Source organism: Eptatretus burgeri, chromosome 8 (genome assembly GCF_056783735.1).
Source record: "Eptatretus burgeri isolate ZD-2024b chromosome 8, Ebu_testis_v1, whole genome shotgun sequence".
In the NCBI taxonomy this organism is placed as follows: Eukaryota; Metazoa; Chordata; class Myxini; order Myxiniformes; family Myxinidae; genus Eptatretus; species Eptatretus burgeri.
This window is the reverse complement of record NC_140968.1, coordinates 4,046,892-4,063,918: the sequence shown is the minus strand read 5'-3', so window position 1 is coordinate 4,063,918 and position 17,027 is coordinate 4,046,892. Positions and strand designations below refer to the sequence as shown.

Below are 17,027 nucleotides of genomic sequence, written 5' to 3'. Positions count from 1 at the left end.
ACTTCAACCTGGGATCCCAGGATCATGAGCTTGGGATTCTGATAAGAACACCCACATGCCAAACCAAGCTCAGTTGTGAGTTTTTTCAAGAATTTATCATTCCATGCTGAACTCACGTGATGGCTACTTGCCCAAAAGAGCCACCAATCAGACGGAACCCCCATTTGAGGCTCATACACGCCCCTCAATGGCCCAGTATTTAAACCCTAACCTCCTTCGATAATGGTCTCCTTGGTCGGGCATTGAGCATTGCCATAGATCGCGTGCTGATGCTCCAATGAAACGTCAAGCAAGCGTCAGGGGAAGCAGAAAGACCAGCAGTAGAGCATCAAGGTGCTCTAGGAGGCAGCGATGGCCGAAGGAGGGGTTTTTCGATGATCTCATGGAGGAGCCAAACCACCAAAAGAGCGCAAGGTTAGTTATAAACACTTCATCGCTCCAGCATCATGTGTGCTGAATTTTCGAATCTTAAATAATAAATTATATAAATTCCAAACAAACTGTGTAAGTACAACGTAAGGACACTTCCGAATCTCCAACGACAGTACGGACGCCCTTTAAGGCTGCACGGTGACTGAATCTCCACCAGATCAGATCAGAAAGATGTGATCATATAAAAAGTTTCCTACAGCTAATAATTTATTGTTTTTTTTCAGTACGATTATGCATGCAATACAATTGTCCTAATTATATTGAGTGTGGACTAACTTTGATGTCTCAGCTATAAGGACACTGGACTGGCATCCTAAATGTTGCCGAAGTTATTAATATGGATTTGCTAGGTTTCTAGAAACTGAGATAGTGCTGTACTCGGATAATTATTCCCACGTCATGATCATGCTGTCCGTTTTCTTCTTGCATTTAGTCCGACGAGTCCAGATCTCTCTCTCGTAAGTCCAAGTCCGGGTGGTTTCACAGCGAAGAATGACATCAGCCGCAGGCTCTGTGGTTTGCTCCATTTCCACCCTGGATTTTGGTAATTTGCAGTGGTTAACTATATGGTCAGAGTTCCTGCTCTCACATGCTGGGCTTTCATTGATTTCCCATTTAAGTGGAGGGTGAGCCGTCCGACCATGGCATGAGCAAACTGGTTTAACGTGGACCGTTGTTTTGGGTTAGATCGAATCCAGGAGGATTATGGGTGAATATGGCTCATTAATGTGGCTCATTTACCCGTATGGCTCATTAATGTGGCTTAATAATCCATATGGCTCATTAATGTGGCTCATTAACCCTTATTGCTCATTAATGTGGCTCATTAACACATATGGCTCATTAATGTGGCTCTTTTATCCGTATGGCTCATTAATGTGGCTCATTTACCCGTTTGGCTCATTAATGTGGCTCAATAATCCATATGGCTCATTAATGTGGCTCATTAACCCTTATGGCTCATTAATGTGGCTCATTAACCCTTATGGCTCATTAATGTGGCTCATTTACCCGTATGGCTCATTAATATGGCTCATTTACCCGTATGGCTCATTAATGTGGCTCATTTACCCGGATGGCTCATTAATGTGGCTCAATAATCCATATGGCTCATTAATGTGGCTCATTAACCCTTATGGCTCATTAATGTGGCTCATTAACACATATGGCTCATTAATGTGGCTCATTAACCCTTATGGCTCATTAATGTGGCTCATTTACCCGTATGGCTCATTAATGTGGCTTATTAACCTGTATGGCTCATTAATGTGACTTGTGAATCTGTATGGCTCATTAATGTGGCTCATTAACCCATATGGCTCATTAATGTGGCTCATTAACCTTTATGGCTCATTAATGTGGCTCATTAACCCATATGGCTCATTAATGTGGCTCATTTACCTGTATGGCTCATTAATGTGGCTCAATAATCCATATGGCTCATTAATGTGGCTCATTAACCCTTATGGCTCATTAATGTGGCTCATTAACCCTTATGGCTCATTAATGTGGCTCATTTACCCGTATGGCTCATTAATATGGCTCATTTACCCGTATGGCTCATTAATGTGGCTCATTTACCCGGATGGCTCATTAATGTGGCTCAATAATCCATATGGCTCATTAATGTGGCTCATTAACCCTTATGGCTCATTAATGTGGCTCATTAACACATATGGCTCATTAATGTGGCTCATTAACCCTTATGGCTCATTAATGTGGCTCATTTACCCGTATGGCTCATTAATGTGGCTTATTAACCTGTATGGCTCATTAATGTGACTTGTGAACCTGTATGGCTCATTAATGTGGCTCATTAACCCATATGGCTCATTAATGTGGCTCATTAACCTTTATGGCTCATTAATGTGGCTCATTAACCCATATGGCTCATTAATGTGGCTCATTTACCTGTATGGCTCATTAATGCGGCTTATTAATCTGTATGGCTCATTAATGTGGCTCATTTACCCGTATGGCTCATTCATGTGGCTTAATAATCCATTTGGCTCATTAACACTTATGGCTCATTAACACATATGGCTCATTAATGTGGCTCATTTACCCATATGGGTCATTAATGTGGCTCATTAACACATATGGCTCATTAATGTGGCTCATTAACACATATGGCTCATTAATGTGGCTCATTAACCCTTATGACTCATTAATGTGGCTCATTAACACATATGGCTCATTAATGTGGCTCATTTACCCGTATGGCTCATTAATGTGGCTTAATAATCCATATGGCTCATTAATGTGTCTCATTAACCCTTATGGCTCATTAATGTGGCGCATTAACACATGTGGCTCATTTACCCGTATGGCTCATTAATGTGGCTCAATAATCCATATGGCTAATTAATGTGGCTCATTAACCCTTATGGCTCATTAATGTGGCTCATTAACACATATGGCTCATTAATGTGGCTCATTAACCCTTATGGCTCATTAATGACTCATTAACCCGTATGGCTCATTAATGTGGCTTATTAATCTGTATGGCTCATTAATGTGGCTTGTGAACCTGTATGGCTCATTAATGTGGCTTAATAATCCATATGGCTCATTAATGTGGCGCATTAACCCATATGGCTCATAAATGTGGCTCATTAATGTGGCTTAATAATCCATATGGCTCATAAATGTGGCTCATTAATGTGGCTTAATAATCCATATGGCTCATAACTGTGGCGCATTAACCCATATGGCTCATTAATGTGGCTCATTAATGTGGCTTAATAATCCATATGGCTCATTAATGTGGCGCATTAACCCATATGGCTCATTAATGTGGCTCATTTACCCGTATGGCTCATTAATGTGGATTAATAATCCATATGGCTCATTGATGTGCCTCATTAACCAATATTGCTCATTAATGTGGCTCATTTACCCATATGGCTCATTAATGTGCCTCATTAACCAATATTGCTCATTAATGTGGCTCATTTACCCATATGGCTCATTAATGGTGGCTTAATAATTCATATGGCTCATTAATGTGCCTCATTAACCCATATGGCTCATTAATGGGGCTCATTAATGTGGCTTAATAATCCATATGGCTCATAAATCTGGCTCATTAATGTGGCTTAATAACCCATATGGCTCATTTTTGTGGCTCATGAACTCGTATGGCTTATTAATGACCTTTTCAAGAGTGAATCTTTACTCTGCCCCTCTCTCTTGTTCTGGTATGCATACGATGCCAGACCACTCATTGTAAATGGCCCTTGATGCTCTGTGAGGGAGAGGGACAAAGGGTGTGGGGGTGGGCGTGTGGGGGGGGCACTTGCTTGTAGCCAATCAAATGGTATCTATGAAAAGTTGATTCCACCACAAAGTTTCTCGAACCAAATAGTAAGAAAAATAAAAACTTTAAGCCACAATAACATGCCATTAAATGGAATCGGAGTCCCTCTAGAGTCTGGACCTTTAAATATCAGGAAAAAGAAGGGGATATTCAAGCTAAGGTTTTGGACAAAGACCCCTTTGGTTTGAAAACAAAGGAAGCAAACATGATTATAAAACCAAATAGTTGAACTGTGCACTGTAAAGACTGAAGTGTTTAAACATCATTTTGTGCATCCAGTGATAAGGGGTCAGAATAACCTTTGACTGCTCAACAAAGCCATGACCTTGGCGTGCACAACGCAAGGCGCTTGTTTGCGGAGTTCAGCCTCATCCGTTTTCTCTGGCTTACAATTGATTAACTTTTCATATATTTTCCTTTTATCCAACTTTTATTCTCCCTCCGAGTCCTGTGGATGAAAAAAAAACAAAAATTTTTTAGTTCTTCTCTTCTTTCCGGCTCGGCCTCCTTTCTGTTGGACGTTTCATTTGCTATGGCAATGATGTGGGCACGATGTTGGTGTCACATTCCAACTGCACCAAGTGGAATGTGGTCTAACCAAGAGGGAGGCGCCACGTGTGACGTCATAGTCGAACGTTTGCATCTCAGTCTCACTATCAAGCAAGTTGGTGTTCTTGAGCAAAATATCTGCTTTTTATCACCGCTTCCTTTGCTCTGTTCCCTAGTACATTTGCTCGGTTATTCTCCCCAATTCGGTCCTTCGTCCACCTATCCGGTTAAGGACATGTTGTAGTTCGCAAACGTTACAAGCTTTTCCGAACCTATGGCAGACAAGCAAACTACATTCATAGGAGTGCGTCGTAAGAGTCTATTAAGTCTTGGAAAAGGACAGTTGAGGTAAGTTAAACAGATTATTATTATTATTACTACTGTTATTATTATTGTTGTTGTGACTGCTGGTTGCATCATTGCTGGCTGCCGGCCGCTGATGCAGTGTCCCCTGTTTCCAGTAATTGCTGGTACTCATTTTGCTGACCTCGGAAGGATGACAGCCTGAGTCAACCCATCTGGTGTTACTTAACGACACGACAGGGGCTCCAACTCAAGAACCTAAGATCTTAAGCCAACACCAGGCTTCGATCAAACAGATTGATTGATTAATTGATTACTAAATGGACACACCTTTTATTTTGAAGAAATCATGAGATTTGATGATCATGATTGAAATGATCGCCATGATGAGTAATTGCCTGTATGCACCTCTTTCATGAAGATGGAATGCTGTTTCATCGAATTCCTTTTTTTCATGTATTGACATCGTTGTATGACTAAACGAGTCCATCCCCTCTTGATCCCCCTTACGTGCAGATCTCTCTCGGAAGATGGAATCACCACAGAGTCAGGACACCGCAGGCTGAGCGAGGAATTCAACGGTGGCAAGCTCAACCCAGATGGGGGAGTACACAAGAAACCACAAACTATTACCAGGTCATTCTTCCTTGTATTGATTCCAATGAAATTCGAAAAACGTACACCCCATTTGAAATGTAAAAGATCATTGATTTGACAACCAGAGAGTTGGTGTCAAAGCCACCCAATGCTCGCCTGTTTATACATTTATCGTTTTAAAAAGACTAGTCTAATAATATTTTTTATAAAGCATTGCAGTGAAGTCTGATCCAAATAATTTTAAAGCAATATATGTATTTGTATATTGTAATCAGTAAACTAGTACACATTAAATGAATGGAAAGCGTCTAGTATAAACAGGCGAGCATTGGGTGGCTTTGACACCATCTTAGGTTGAAATTTTAATAAGTTTTAAAATCATTTGTTAATTTCAACTTCACTACACCAATAGTATACCCCAAAGGAACCTCCATGCCAAATATCCCATCCAAGTACACACATTAATGAATGGCAAGCTTCTAAAAAATAACTTGCACCAAAAACTTTAACATTGATATGCTACAAAAAAGTTAAGTTCAAAACAGGTCAAAAATTTAAAACATTTGAAATTATTTTCTAATTTCAACTTCACTACACCAATAGTATACCCCAAAGGAACCTCCATGCCAAATATCAGCATCCTAGTACACATATTAAATGAATGGCAAGCTTCTAAATAACTTGCACCAAAAACTTTAACATTTTCACGCTCACGCTGACGCTCACGCTCACGCCGGGGGTATCGCTATAGCTCTCTGTTCTTCGAACAGGCGAGCTAAAAAGGTGACGTTAATTTAATAATAGGTTGACAAACTCTTTTTGGAGTGAGTTAAGGGACCTTCTGTTTATTACACTCTGCGTGCGTGGTGGTCAAGTTGAGAAAAATCAAATTTGAGAAAATGATGAAAAGAAAGGAGGACAGGATGGGGAAATTAGTGTAAGGGGGTATGTGAGTAGTGGGGAGAGAAGGGAAAGAAATTTCAGAGGGGATTGGAATCAAGGTAGGAAAGAGGCAGGTACGGAACATATGGGGTGAGGGTGGGAAAGGAGGGGAGGGAGGAAAAAGGGGGATGTCATGACAATTCCATCACATTTATTTATGTAATAAATGGATGGTTGCTCACCAATGGCATGTACGCTAGCTTGGATAGAATCGTTTATGGTTATCGTGACAGCAAAAATCAGACCTGCCGAAGAAACTAAAATGGCATGTCTACAGACTAGAAAACCTGGCTTCCTTAAGGTGTCTCCAGACGAGAAAATCTGGCTTCCTAAAGATATGTCTCCAGACTAGAAAATATGGCTTCCTTAAGGTATGTCTACAGACTCGAAAATCTGGCTTCCTAAAGACATGTCTACAGACTCGAAAATCTGGCTTCCTAAAGATATGTCTCCAGACTAGAAAATCTGGCTTCCTTAAGGTGTCTCCAGACGAGAAAATCTGGCTTCCTAAAGACATGTCTACAGACTCGAAAATCTGGCTTCCTAAAGACATGTCTACAGACTCGAAAATCTGGCTTCCTAAAGACATGTCTACAGACTCGAAAATCTGGCTTCCTAAAGGTGTCTACAGACTCGAAAATCTGGCTTCCTAAAGATATGTCTCCAGACTAGAAAATATGGCTTCCTTAAGGTGTCTCCAGACTAGAAAATCTGGCTTCCTAAAGGTATGTCTACAGACTCAAAAATCTGGCTTCCTAAAGATATGTCTCCAGACTAGAAAATCTGGCTTCCTTAAGGTGTCTCCAGACTAGAAAATCTGGCTTCCTAAAGACATGTCTACAGACTCTAAAATCTGGCTTCCTAAAGGTATGTCTACAGACTCAAAAATCTGGCTTCCTAAAGATATGTCTACAGACTAGAAAATCTGGCTTCCTTAAGGTGTCTCCAGACGAGAAAATCTGGCTTCCTTAAGGTGTCTCCAGACGAGAAAATCTGGCTTCCTAAAGACATGTCTACAGACTCGAAAATCTGGCTTCCTAAAGGTGTCTACAGACTCGAAAATCTGGCTTCCTAAAGATATGTCTACAGACTCGAAAATCTGGCTTCCTAAAGATATGTCTCCAGACTAGAAAATATGGCTTCCTTAAGGTGTCTCCAGACTAGAAAATCTGGCTTCCTAAAGACATGTCTACAGACTCTAAAATCTGGCTTCCTAAAGGTATGTCTACAGACTCAAAAATCTGGCTTCCTAAAGATATGTCTCCAGACTAGAAAATCTGGCTTCCCAAAGGTGTCTACAGACTCGAAAATCTGGCTTCCTAAAGGTGTCAAATCTGGTTTGATAAATGCCACCTTAAAACATACACCTCGGGATCTAATGGACTTCAAAAGATTACCATCTGAAGGCTCCTGAAGATCATAATAAGTTCCATTTATCCACGAGCTTTGCTGTTATTCGATGTGGAGAGATACGGCTTGCTGTTACATGCTTCAATGTGGAGAGAAGCTAAGGTTATCACAATGTACCCAAGCCAGGGAAGCTGCAAGATGACCCTTCAAGATACCGACCAATATCATTACTCTGCACATCATACAACTTGTTTGAGAGTCTTCTGCTAAGCCATATCTCATCGCGAGTTGAGCCTTCCATTCCAGTGGAACATGGAGGATTCAGACCGGGTAGAAGCTCTGTGGATCAGGTCCTGGCTTCAACAAAGTACATTGAGGTTGGATACCAATGCTCTCTCAAGAGTGATGTTGCCTTGGTAGATCTGTCAGGAGCTTATGACAGTTTAGAGACGTGGGATACTTCTCAAGCCAGCAATGCTCCTTCCCTGCGATGCAACCATGTGGGTACCAGCATCCGCACTGAGCAACTGTTGTTTAAGAGTCTTATTTGGGGATATGACCAGTGCACCAAGAACTCTGAATGATGTTCTCCTCAAAGGATCATTGTTAGTCCCAATGCTGTTCAATAAAAAAAATAAAAATAAAAAATTGTATGTATATATATATATCTGACTACCTGTGCCGACCTCACAAAGTTTGCTTATGCTGATGATCCTCACCCTTGCCTACCAATCGTGCAATCTCGATGATGTGAGCTTCTGTTGTAAGTCAGTCCAGAATGAAGCAAACCCTAAACATCTTGGAATCACTCCGGATCGCAGCCTGACATGCAGGGAACATCTGAAAAGGGTTTGTGAGAAAATGAAGACGAGAGTGAACCTCATCGGTAAGCTTGCCAGCACGAGTTGGGGACCTGGCACACACAGCCTTCGCACTTCTACCCTCGCTCTGGTATATCCACTGCAGAGTAACTGTACTGTGCCACTGTTTGGCCTGCGAGCAGTCACGCTAAGCACCTGGACATTATCCTGCACTTTGCAATGAGAATTGTATCTTGCACACTGAGGTCAACCCCTCGACCGTATCTCCCCGTGCTGACTAACATCGCGCCCCCAAACATTCGCAGACGAGTACGGATGTCTCAAGTGTACCTGCAGATACAATGCAATGCTGACCTGCCAATCCATGAAGAGCTGCCGAATCCTCCAAGACTTTGACTGAAATCACGGAAACCTTGCTGGATTAGGGGACCTGCAGAGGCCAATACTAACGAAAAGGAGTCGTGGCGGTAGCAATGGGAAAAGGGATCAGTTCAAAATGGCCAACTAATACAGGTTCCTACAAAGGAGCCTCCAGGATTTGACCTGCGCAGAGACCAGTGAAGCGGTCTTAACCAACTACGAACTCGACACGTGAGGACCACTCGGTATAAGTGAAAGCAAACTGAGGGGCCAGTGTGTACCTGTGGCCATCAAGATCAGACAGTCTTACATGTGGTACAAGACTGTGTGCAGAGGTGATTCAGCGAGTCCTTTGGAGAATTACACCAGGCCACTGATGCTGCAATTCAATGGCTTTTATCACTAAATCTTCAATTACAATTGTTTACAAGATCATAGAAAAGAAGAAGAAGAAGGAGGAGGAGAGGAGGAGAGGAGGAGAAGGGGTTATACCAATCCTGATCTTGCTCGATTGGCCCACAAAATGGCATTGTATCGAAAGGGAATCCTGCGCAGAAAAATGTTTCGAGCGCATTTTGGGAAATGGCGACTGTTTATCAACAAAACAAGATTCATTGAACTGACAGTTAATTTGGCACCGGAATTCAAAAAAAAAAACTTCAAAATGACTTTTCACTGCGTTTATGGAATAAGGACTCGGTCGTGCGGGCACGCAGCTGTTCATCCCCATCTTGTGAGACTCGTCCTTGAATTTGTCCACGAAATTTTAACATCATGTCATTTCTCTCAAATTTCCAGAGGGGAGATGATGCAGCTTACTTCTGATGGCCCAAACGTCAATCCATCGGATTGTTTTCAGTTGGGATATCTGAGGGCTCAGAACTTCAGACGGGTCACAAAGCTCTCGTGCGTTTGAGGTCTCGTGTTGTAGAATTGTCCAACTCAATAAACCGTCAGACTTGTGCTGAAGCGGTAGTGCTCAATTTAATCCATCAGTTGGAGGAAGTGTAGAGGCAAATTCGTGGTCGCACCAAACATTTTTTGGCCAACAAATCGATCATATATCATTATTCAATGAATAAAAATGGATGGATGGATCGTTAAAATGTCGAATGCTCATTTTCATACTGCTCTGACAAATAGGTTTAAAAAAGTAAATTAAATTGTGCAACGTTGACCTTGTTGACCTTGTGATGTCATGCAATGTCTTGTTTCTCGTTCAGGGCAAAGACTTTAGACCCAATTCCGAGCCATCAGCTCAAGAGGGACAAGACCGGAGACAAATCCCTTGTGGTATGTTGGATATTTTGATGATTGGATTGATTTTTAGCCACAAACGACAATATGACTAGTACATTGTCTTGTGCCCCTTGGATAAATATGCAAAGGATAAATGCAATTCAAAAAGTGTTTGGTGAAACGGAGGGGGAATGCTTGGTAATAAACCACAGAAAAAAATTGGTGACGTTTGGGTTGTGGGTCGCACTCAAACTCTGAGATGGCACACCTCCATCCATGTAAGGCTGGGTATTGTAGGCTGGAGAACAGGATAGCCCATTGGCAAAGTGTGCCTGCTTCTGAGATAATCTGATCTTCCGGGGGTTGACTCTGAATCCAACTTGAACTGCTGTCCTTGGTGCCGTGCCCGCAAGACAGGGTGGGGTGCTGCATCTGAGTGCACATCAGCCTTCAGGTGGGGACATAAGGGCAGCTGTCCTGCCTACATTCGGGTCATGGATGTTACATATCCATCCAACGGTATCTCTCGATTTAAAGTATGGAATTGTTTGTCCATATGCTCATAAATTCGTTTGGTCAGAGGCGATTTGGGCACCAATTTGTCATTGATTCAGGTGCCAGCGATAACTCGTCGATTTTTCACAAAAAGAAACCTGTGGGATCTTTCATGTCCACCAACTAATGCTGGCAGATGGGACACCCAGCTTAACATTCATCCGAGGGAAGTTGCCCTGCCCGCGAAGCACCACCAATCGAACAGTTTATACTCGGGTCGGGAATCCAACCCAAACTGAGCTCGAAGGTAAGCGTGCCAGCTCCACACCATCCTGTCTCCCTTGTATCTACATTCTGCTGGATACCAAACCATCATTACTGATACCCATCCCACACGGCTCCACCCGACCCCGATCATTGCGAACACAGAAGACTTCTTGTCATTCATCAGCTGAGTTTCATTCCAGGGTCGGGGCTTTGACGCTTCAACTCCAGAACCACGAAGAAATGGCAAATGAACGACGGATTTCCAATCTGACTTCTCAGAGAGGAGAGTGGTGAAAAATGGGTGAACTTAAGGTGATGAAAATGGAGAACAATCATGAAACGAGTGTAAAGATCCCACACGGCACAAAGAGAAATTCTATACACAAGACATACGCGCGGCTGTTTGTATGAATGAATAAATATTTGCAAAAAGAAGAGTCCATTTGAAGTGCTTGCCGATGCATCCCTTCCTGGAATGTGATCTGTTTTTAATGCAGCTGGTGAAAACCAATTCCACCGGACTGTTTGCACTTCCTTTGTCTCCACACAATACCGGTTCCAACACAACAATCGATTGGTTGCCATGGTTTCCTGCTATCCCTGATTCACTACGTCCTTCGATCTTGTGTTTGAAGAAATGAAGCACCAACAAAGAAACAGTGGAAACAGAAAAATGCGCCATTGTAGGGATGAACGTACGGAGCGGCCTGAAGCTTCAAGCTTCCCGTTACCCCTCCGCAGTGAAGCATTCGTTCCTCAACTCTTTCAATGTTCTGGTTTTATTGTGCAGTACTTACAATAATCAATCACTCATTGCATCTGTATGTGTGTGCTCCACTATTCTCCTTGCGCCGCTGAATTCGCCGCCAAGTCCTCTTTAGACATCTTCCGTCGTGTTTGTGGAGTCATCTGTGCGAAAGAGGTCATGACTGCGGTGTGCAATTGTTTAATCCTCAGATACCTGTTTATCGACAATCTTTCCTTGATGAAGCCTGTACGAGGAGTTGTCTTTCGTAGTCAGATCAGGGCTATCAGTCGGCCATGATAGAGGAGCTGGTGACGTTGCATTTGGTGATCTGCATCCAATCCATCGTTGAGGGAACAGGTGGATGGGGAAGAGAGGGAGGGGAGGTGAGAGATATTTCGCTGGGGGAAAGTGACTTTCTGGTCACCCTGAAGAATTATATGTCTTGAGCTTTCAGCTTTTCTCACGATTGCATGAGATGGTTATGAGATGAAACAACCAGTGGCAGATTAAGGCACGGGCGCGGAAGGCCCATGCCCAGGGCCCGAGCTCAACGTGGGGCCCGAGCTCAATGTGGGCACTGGGCAGAGGTAGTGTGAGGACCACGCAATTGAACGGGGCCCCACACGACCGGTCGTGGTTCACAATCTTTGGAGATATCTTTGGAGAGACAAAAGGTATCAACTTGTGAGTGGGTGATAAACATTTTTCAAGGAAAGAAAGCAGTCATGTAATGAATCAATTAAAAAAAAACATGTGTTCCCCTGATGTTTAATTGGACAGGACGATTACAAAATGTATGGAGTGAAGTTGGATTAGTCGAGAAAGCAGTTGGAATAATAACTACGTTTAATGTACACAAATATAACAATAATCACAATAAAATTTGTATCATTCCTAATTTTCATACATACCGATATTGTTTAACAAATCCATACGACAACATATTGTACGATCACAAAAACAAGCTCTCTAACAAATGTGTTGGGTTTTTTTTTTTAAATCAGAGCACCTGTCCGCCCCGAGGATGAAACGAAACGACCCCGGTGGTGCTGAAAAGCAGAAAAAGCTCAACAATGGCGAAAAGGGCGATAATCACCTGAAATTAACTTTTTCCATTGCACGAGCGGCACAACCAGAAAAGGGTCCTTCGTCTCCGCGCATGTGCCGAGTTGTGTTGATTTACATATGAACTTGCTATCGCTTGTTAAGCCAGCTATTCCTTATCTATGCTTCCATTGGACTGCTCACTGGAGTGCTTAAGCCACTTGGCAAGCACTCTACAATAAACAAAACAAAAAAATATATTGTTGCGGATTCCGCGCCCGCCGGCGTGCGATGGCCACGTAACTCGAATCGCGGCACGTCGCCCACCGGACGGACAATCCAGTCGTGACCCTCTCGGACTAACGCCGGGAACCAGTCACGGGTGGACCTTTCAGTCTCACCGCGATCGAGCCAATCAGCCCCCGCGTGGGATAGGGTTGCTCGCCAAATTCGACCTACCTAAGTACCCACGCGGAGGGTAGACCGGGCGATCGCACCTCGCCGCAGGTCGACTTCGGACACGGGCCACTTAAGCGACCCGTTCCGTACTATCAGAATAACCGAGCGGTGTTATCGTCGACCTCGACGGTTCGATTAATTATCGGGCGTATTCAGCCCACTACCAACCCTTTACGTGAAGCAAGATGAGGATTCAATGGAGGAAAAGACGAAGCGAAGCGGGAGAACAGTTCAACAATAAAGCACATTTATTCGCGGCACACGGGAAGCACACAAATACAATTCCACCAAATGCACACAAAAAAAGAAAACACAATTCCATTTACACAAAAAGCAAATATAAAAGTGAGAACACAGTGCAGAGCTAATACCGACTACCGAGCACACGGCAACACTTATACAATTCTACTTCACAGACGGCGCCGACAACACATACCCAAAACCAAGGAAAGATTACCCTCAAGAATGAGGCGGGCCTGAGGCCGAGACCGGGTCGCGCCTACCCGTCTGGTGATGAGACGCGGAGCGGCGATGGCGCCTCTCTCCGAGGGCCTCGCGGACAGTGTCAGGCAGGGGGTGGGAAAGGGGCCCCCTTGGTCGCACTATCTCAGCGCGGGGGGAAACAGGAGGGGGTTGCTGATGCTCGGGGTATAGAGGATCTTTATTATCCCTGGTGTGTGTCTCCACCTCGGCCAGGTCGCGCTGCCGGCCTTCCTCGGGCGTGCAGCTCCCGGCACCGTCGCGAGCACCCCCTCGTCTGCCTTCGCCGCTGCCGCCTCTCCGCCTCTGGACTCTCCACCCTGGACTCTTCTTTGGGCTCTCCTCGTTCGACTCTCTTCAGCTTCTCCAGCTACTGCAGGCTTCGGGCTCCAGACTTCCACACGGCTCTGACTGACGAACACGATCCTTTTATCCCCCCGTAGCGTCCCGTTTGCCCCCCTCCCCTTGACTTTTCCCCTCGCTCCCCATTGGCCCGAGAAAAAGTGGGCGTAAAGGCTTTTGATCCACAAATTTGCATATATCGATCGTTCTGGAGGCGGGGCCAAATCGCCCCTCGCTCACCGATTGGACGGCAAAAAGTGGGCGTGTGTCGTTTTTGATCCGTTTTTGAAGCACAAAATCCGTGATTTTGTACACGCTGTTCAACGTGCGCCCTGCACGAGTCCAACACCGGTACCCACAGCGGGGCAAGAACGGTGGCGATGCTACGGTTGCGAGGTGTGACGTGAAGGTCGTGGCGGTTGTGGTGAAGCGGTGTTGTGGTTGGTGGTTGATGTTGTGGTTGTGGTGGTAATCATGGCGGTTGGTCCAAAATAAAGATAGTAAAAGAAAAACGGCTATCCTGAAGAGTCGCAGCTCGCATAAATGACATGTATTCCCACTAGACAACGGGTTTGGGCCTAACTACACATGCACTTACCGAGATACCTCACCTAAGGGACCTGAATGGTGGTTTGCGAATCTGGTAACCACAACAATATATATAAAAACTTGGTAACTGAACCCGCCCCTGCGTGTGCTGGGGTATGTTTCTATTACCATTTACCAATCAGCTTGTGGAGCGCTCGCCAAATGGCTTAATCACTCAAGCAAGCACTCCAACCAAATTGTGGAACAGAAACGGTTGCCTTGGCGATAGCAAGCCCATTGGGAATGGAACACCTCAACGTGACATTTTTTGCAAGTGGGGAAAAGGTAATAAATTGGGAATTGCTCCAGAAATTTTGCAGTTGAGTCAAAAGCGACACAGGCTAAGTGAGTGTGACAATAACATGGAGTCCTCTTTGGAGGGGGGCTTTTTTTGGTGAAAATAACATAGAGTCCTCTTTTTTGGTGGTGGGGCTTTGGGTGAATATAACACGGAGTCCTCTTTGGTGGGGGCCTTTTGGGTGAAAATAACACGGGGTCCTCAATTGGGGGGGGGGGTGCTTTTAGGTGAAAATAACACTGAGTCCTCTCTTTTTTGGGCCAAAACATTTTATGTGTCCATGGCCCCAAAAATCTTAATCTGCCTCTAGGAACAACAAACACAGTTCACCCTTACACAATCGTGGTCCTTTCGCACATTCGCCACAGAGCGACAATGTTATCATGTGACAACATCAAACAAATAATAATACAACATGACTTATTCTTGGTTCGTATGCAGCACAAGGCTGCGGGGTAGCATCCATGGCTGAGGGCAGAGCTGCACTAGTGATGCTACGCCCTCTGCTGGTTATAGCAGGAATTTGGAATTTGTTCGGGTACCGGCGACAGCTCACCGACACTTCACGAAGGATACAATGGGGTCTTGAATGTGCACCAACGAATGCTCACAGATTAACGTCCATCCGAGGGATGGCACACACACTGATGAATCACCATCTCTGTGAAACACCGACATGACAGTTTATCGCTGGGTTAGGATTCAAACCCAGACTAGACAGCTTAGAGGCAAGTGTACAAACCTCTAAGCCATCCTGTCATCCCACAACATGATTCTAAGCAAAGGACTTTCTTCCAAGCTGATTGCAACAAGAAGTCTTTAACAGGGAGGTGGTTGTAGCTTCAGTGGTTAGTGATGGTGATGATGATTGATGGTACTGATGATTCTGTTTTTTAAATCAATATTGGTAGTTAAAAATGTTTATTTTCTTCTTCTGATTTTTCTCTTAGTCTCCAAATAAGCACAACATCCACTACCACAAACTCTTCAATGAAGTTTCTGAGAGCGAGGACCTCGTTGACAGTAAGCGTGCATGCCGTGACCTTGTTAAACATATTTGCTTGTTTGATTTTGGAAATCATTTGATTGTTAAACATAACTTTTATAAGCACACATTTCAGTGGATTAGAAAGACTTACATTGGCGACTCATTTTCGTGCATGGTAATCGTCAGCAAGACCTGGAGTGCATGCCGCAATGGGCTCAGAAAGAAGGTCACCAGGAAGAGGCCGATGCTGGTGAGATCATCTGGTTCGATCTTCCTTAATTCAGACCTTCCTCACATGGAGCCTCCTGGGACTTCTGTGGAAGTTGTAGACCAACAACAGTTTTGTCACCACTGGCAAGATGGGAAATCCTGTGCTTTGTACTTGTATCGTTTTTAATTTGGCTTTGCGGTTCATTTGGCCTAAGCTCGTTATGGATACCTGGGTTATTTCGACATTGTGGAACGGAGCCACTTCTTCCTTTGCAGCCATCGACATATTTTGCATAAAAATGGCGGCATTTTCCATTCTAATATTTTCCAATATGTCTCTCATCCCTCCCTTTTAGCTCTTCCACTTTTCCCTCCATTCCCCTTACTCCTCGCTCTCCTCCAAGCCCCCTTTCCCTTTTCTCCCCTATCCTCACACCTTTCCTTCCTCTCTCAAATTATTTTTCACAATTTATTTCTCTCCTCCAACATTGAATGATGCAGTGTCCCCCTCTGACAAGACGAGAACGTTTCTATTTGCATCCCATTTTGCTGGAAATGAGCCCCAGGATCATACTATGAACCGAGCGCATACCTCCGCCAGGCTGAACAATTTGTTTTGTATCCCACTGATGGGCCGGATCTGGATTCAGACCTGAACGGAAATCTAATCGGCTTCTTCTCATCACCTGATCAACTTATCCACCAAGTTTTGTCAAAATCCATCCAACTTTTTGAGATATTGTGCTACAGTGGCCTCCAAAAGTATTCACCACCTCCAAAGTTTTCACATTTTGATGTCCATCTTGTTTACCCCGTGTACCCCACCCCACCCCTCTCCCTTTCACAGATCTCCTCATGTCTCTGTTCCCCACTGTTTGGTGCTTCCATCTCCCTCCCCTCCTTGTCTCCTGCCCCCCTTGCTATACGTTCTGTGTGTTAGCTCTTATACCAGCCTCGATATTGTATATAAATAAATAAAGAAGCAGAAGACGTATCATACAACTCAGACTCTACCCAGATCAAGTCGCCCATCCAAACTCAGCAGCCGGGCAAGCGGGAAACTGGTTCGGGATGTCACTGTAGATCTAACATTGATTGAAAGATCTGCAAGGCTCTGTGTCTGAGATGGGGGTCAGTGTTCATCAATCAACAACATCCCTACTGCCAAGCATGGTGGTGGCAGCATCATGTTTAAT

General features: G+C 44.1%; 1 protein-coding gene across 2 annotated transcripts in view; it reads left to right on the top strand.

Moving 5' to 3' along the window:
* The first annotated feature begins 225 nt into the window (after positions 1 to 225).
* Positions 226 to 17,027, top strand: part of LOC147020957 (GRAM domain-containing protein 2A-like) — a 50,659-nt gene continuing 33,857 nt past the window's right edge. The window contains exons 1-4 of one of the 2 annotated variants that reach the window (XM_085890682.1): positions 226 to 414; positions 5,120 to 5,239; positions 9,897 to 9,966; positions 15,584 to 15,656. In XM_085890682.1, coding sequence (XP_085746808.1) covers positions 278 to 414; positions 5,120 to 5,239; positions 9,897 to 9,966; positions 15,584 to 15,656 — 400 coding nt within the window. In that variant the 5' untranslated portion in view covers positions 226 to 277. Of the gene's footprint in view, positions 415 to 4,376; positions 4,649 to 5,119; positions 5,240 to 9,896; positions 9,967 to 15,583; positions 15,657 to 17,027 lie in introns of those variants that run through there. The other variant, XM_085890683.1, reaches the window with a different exon arrangement.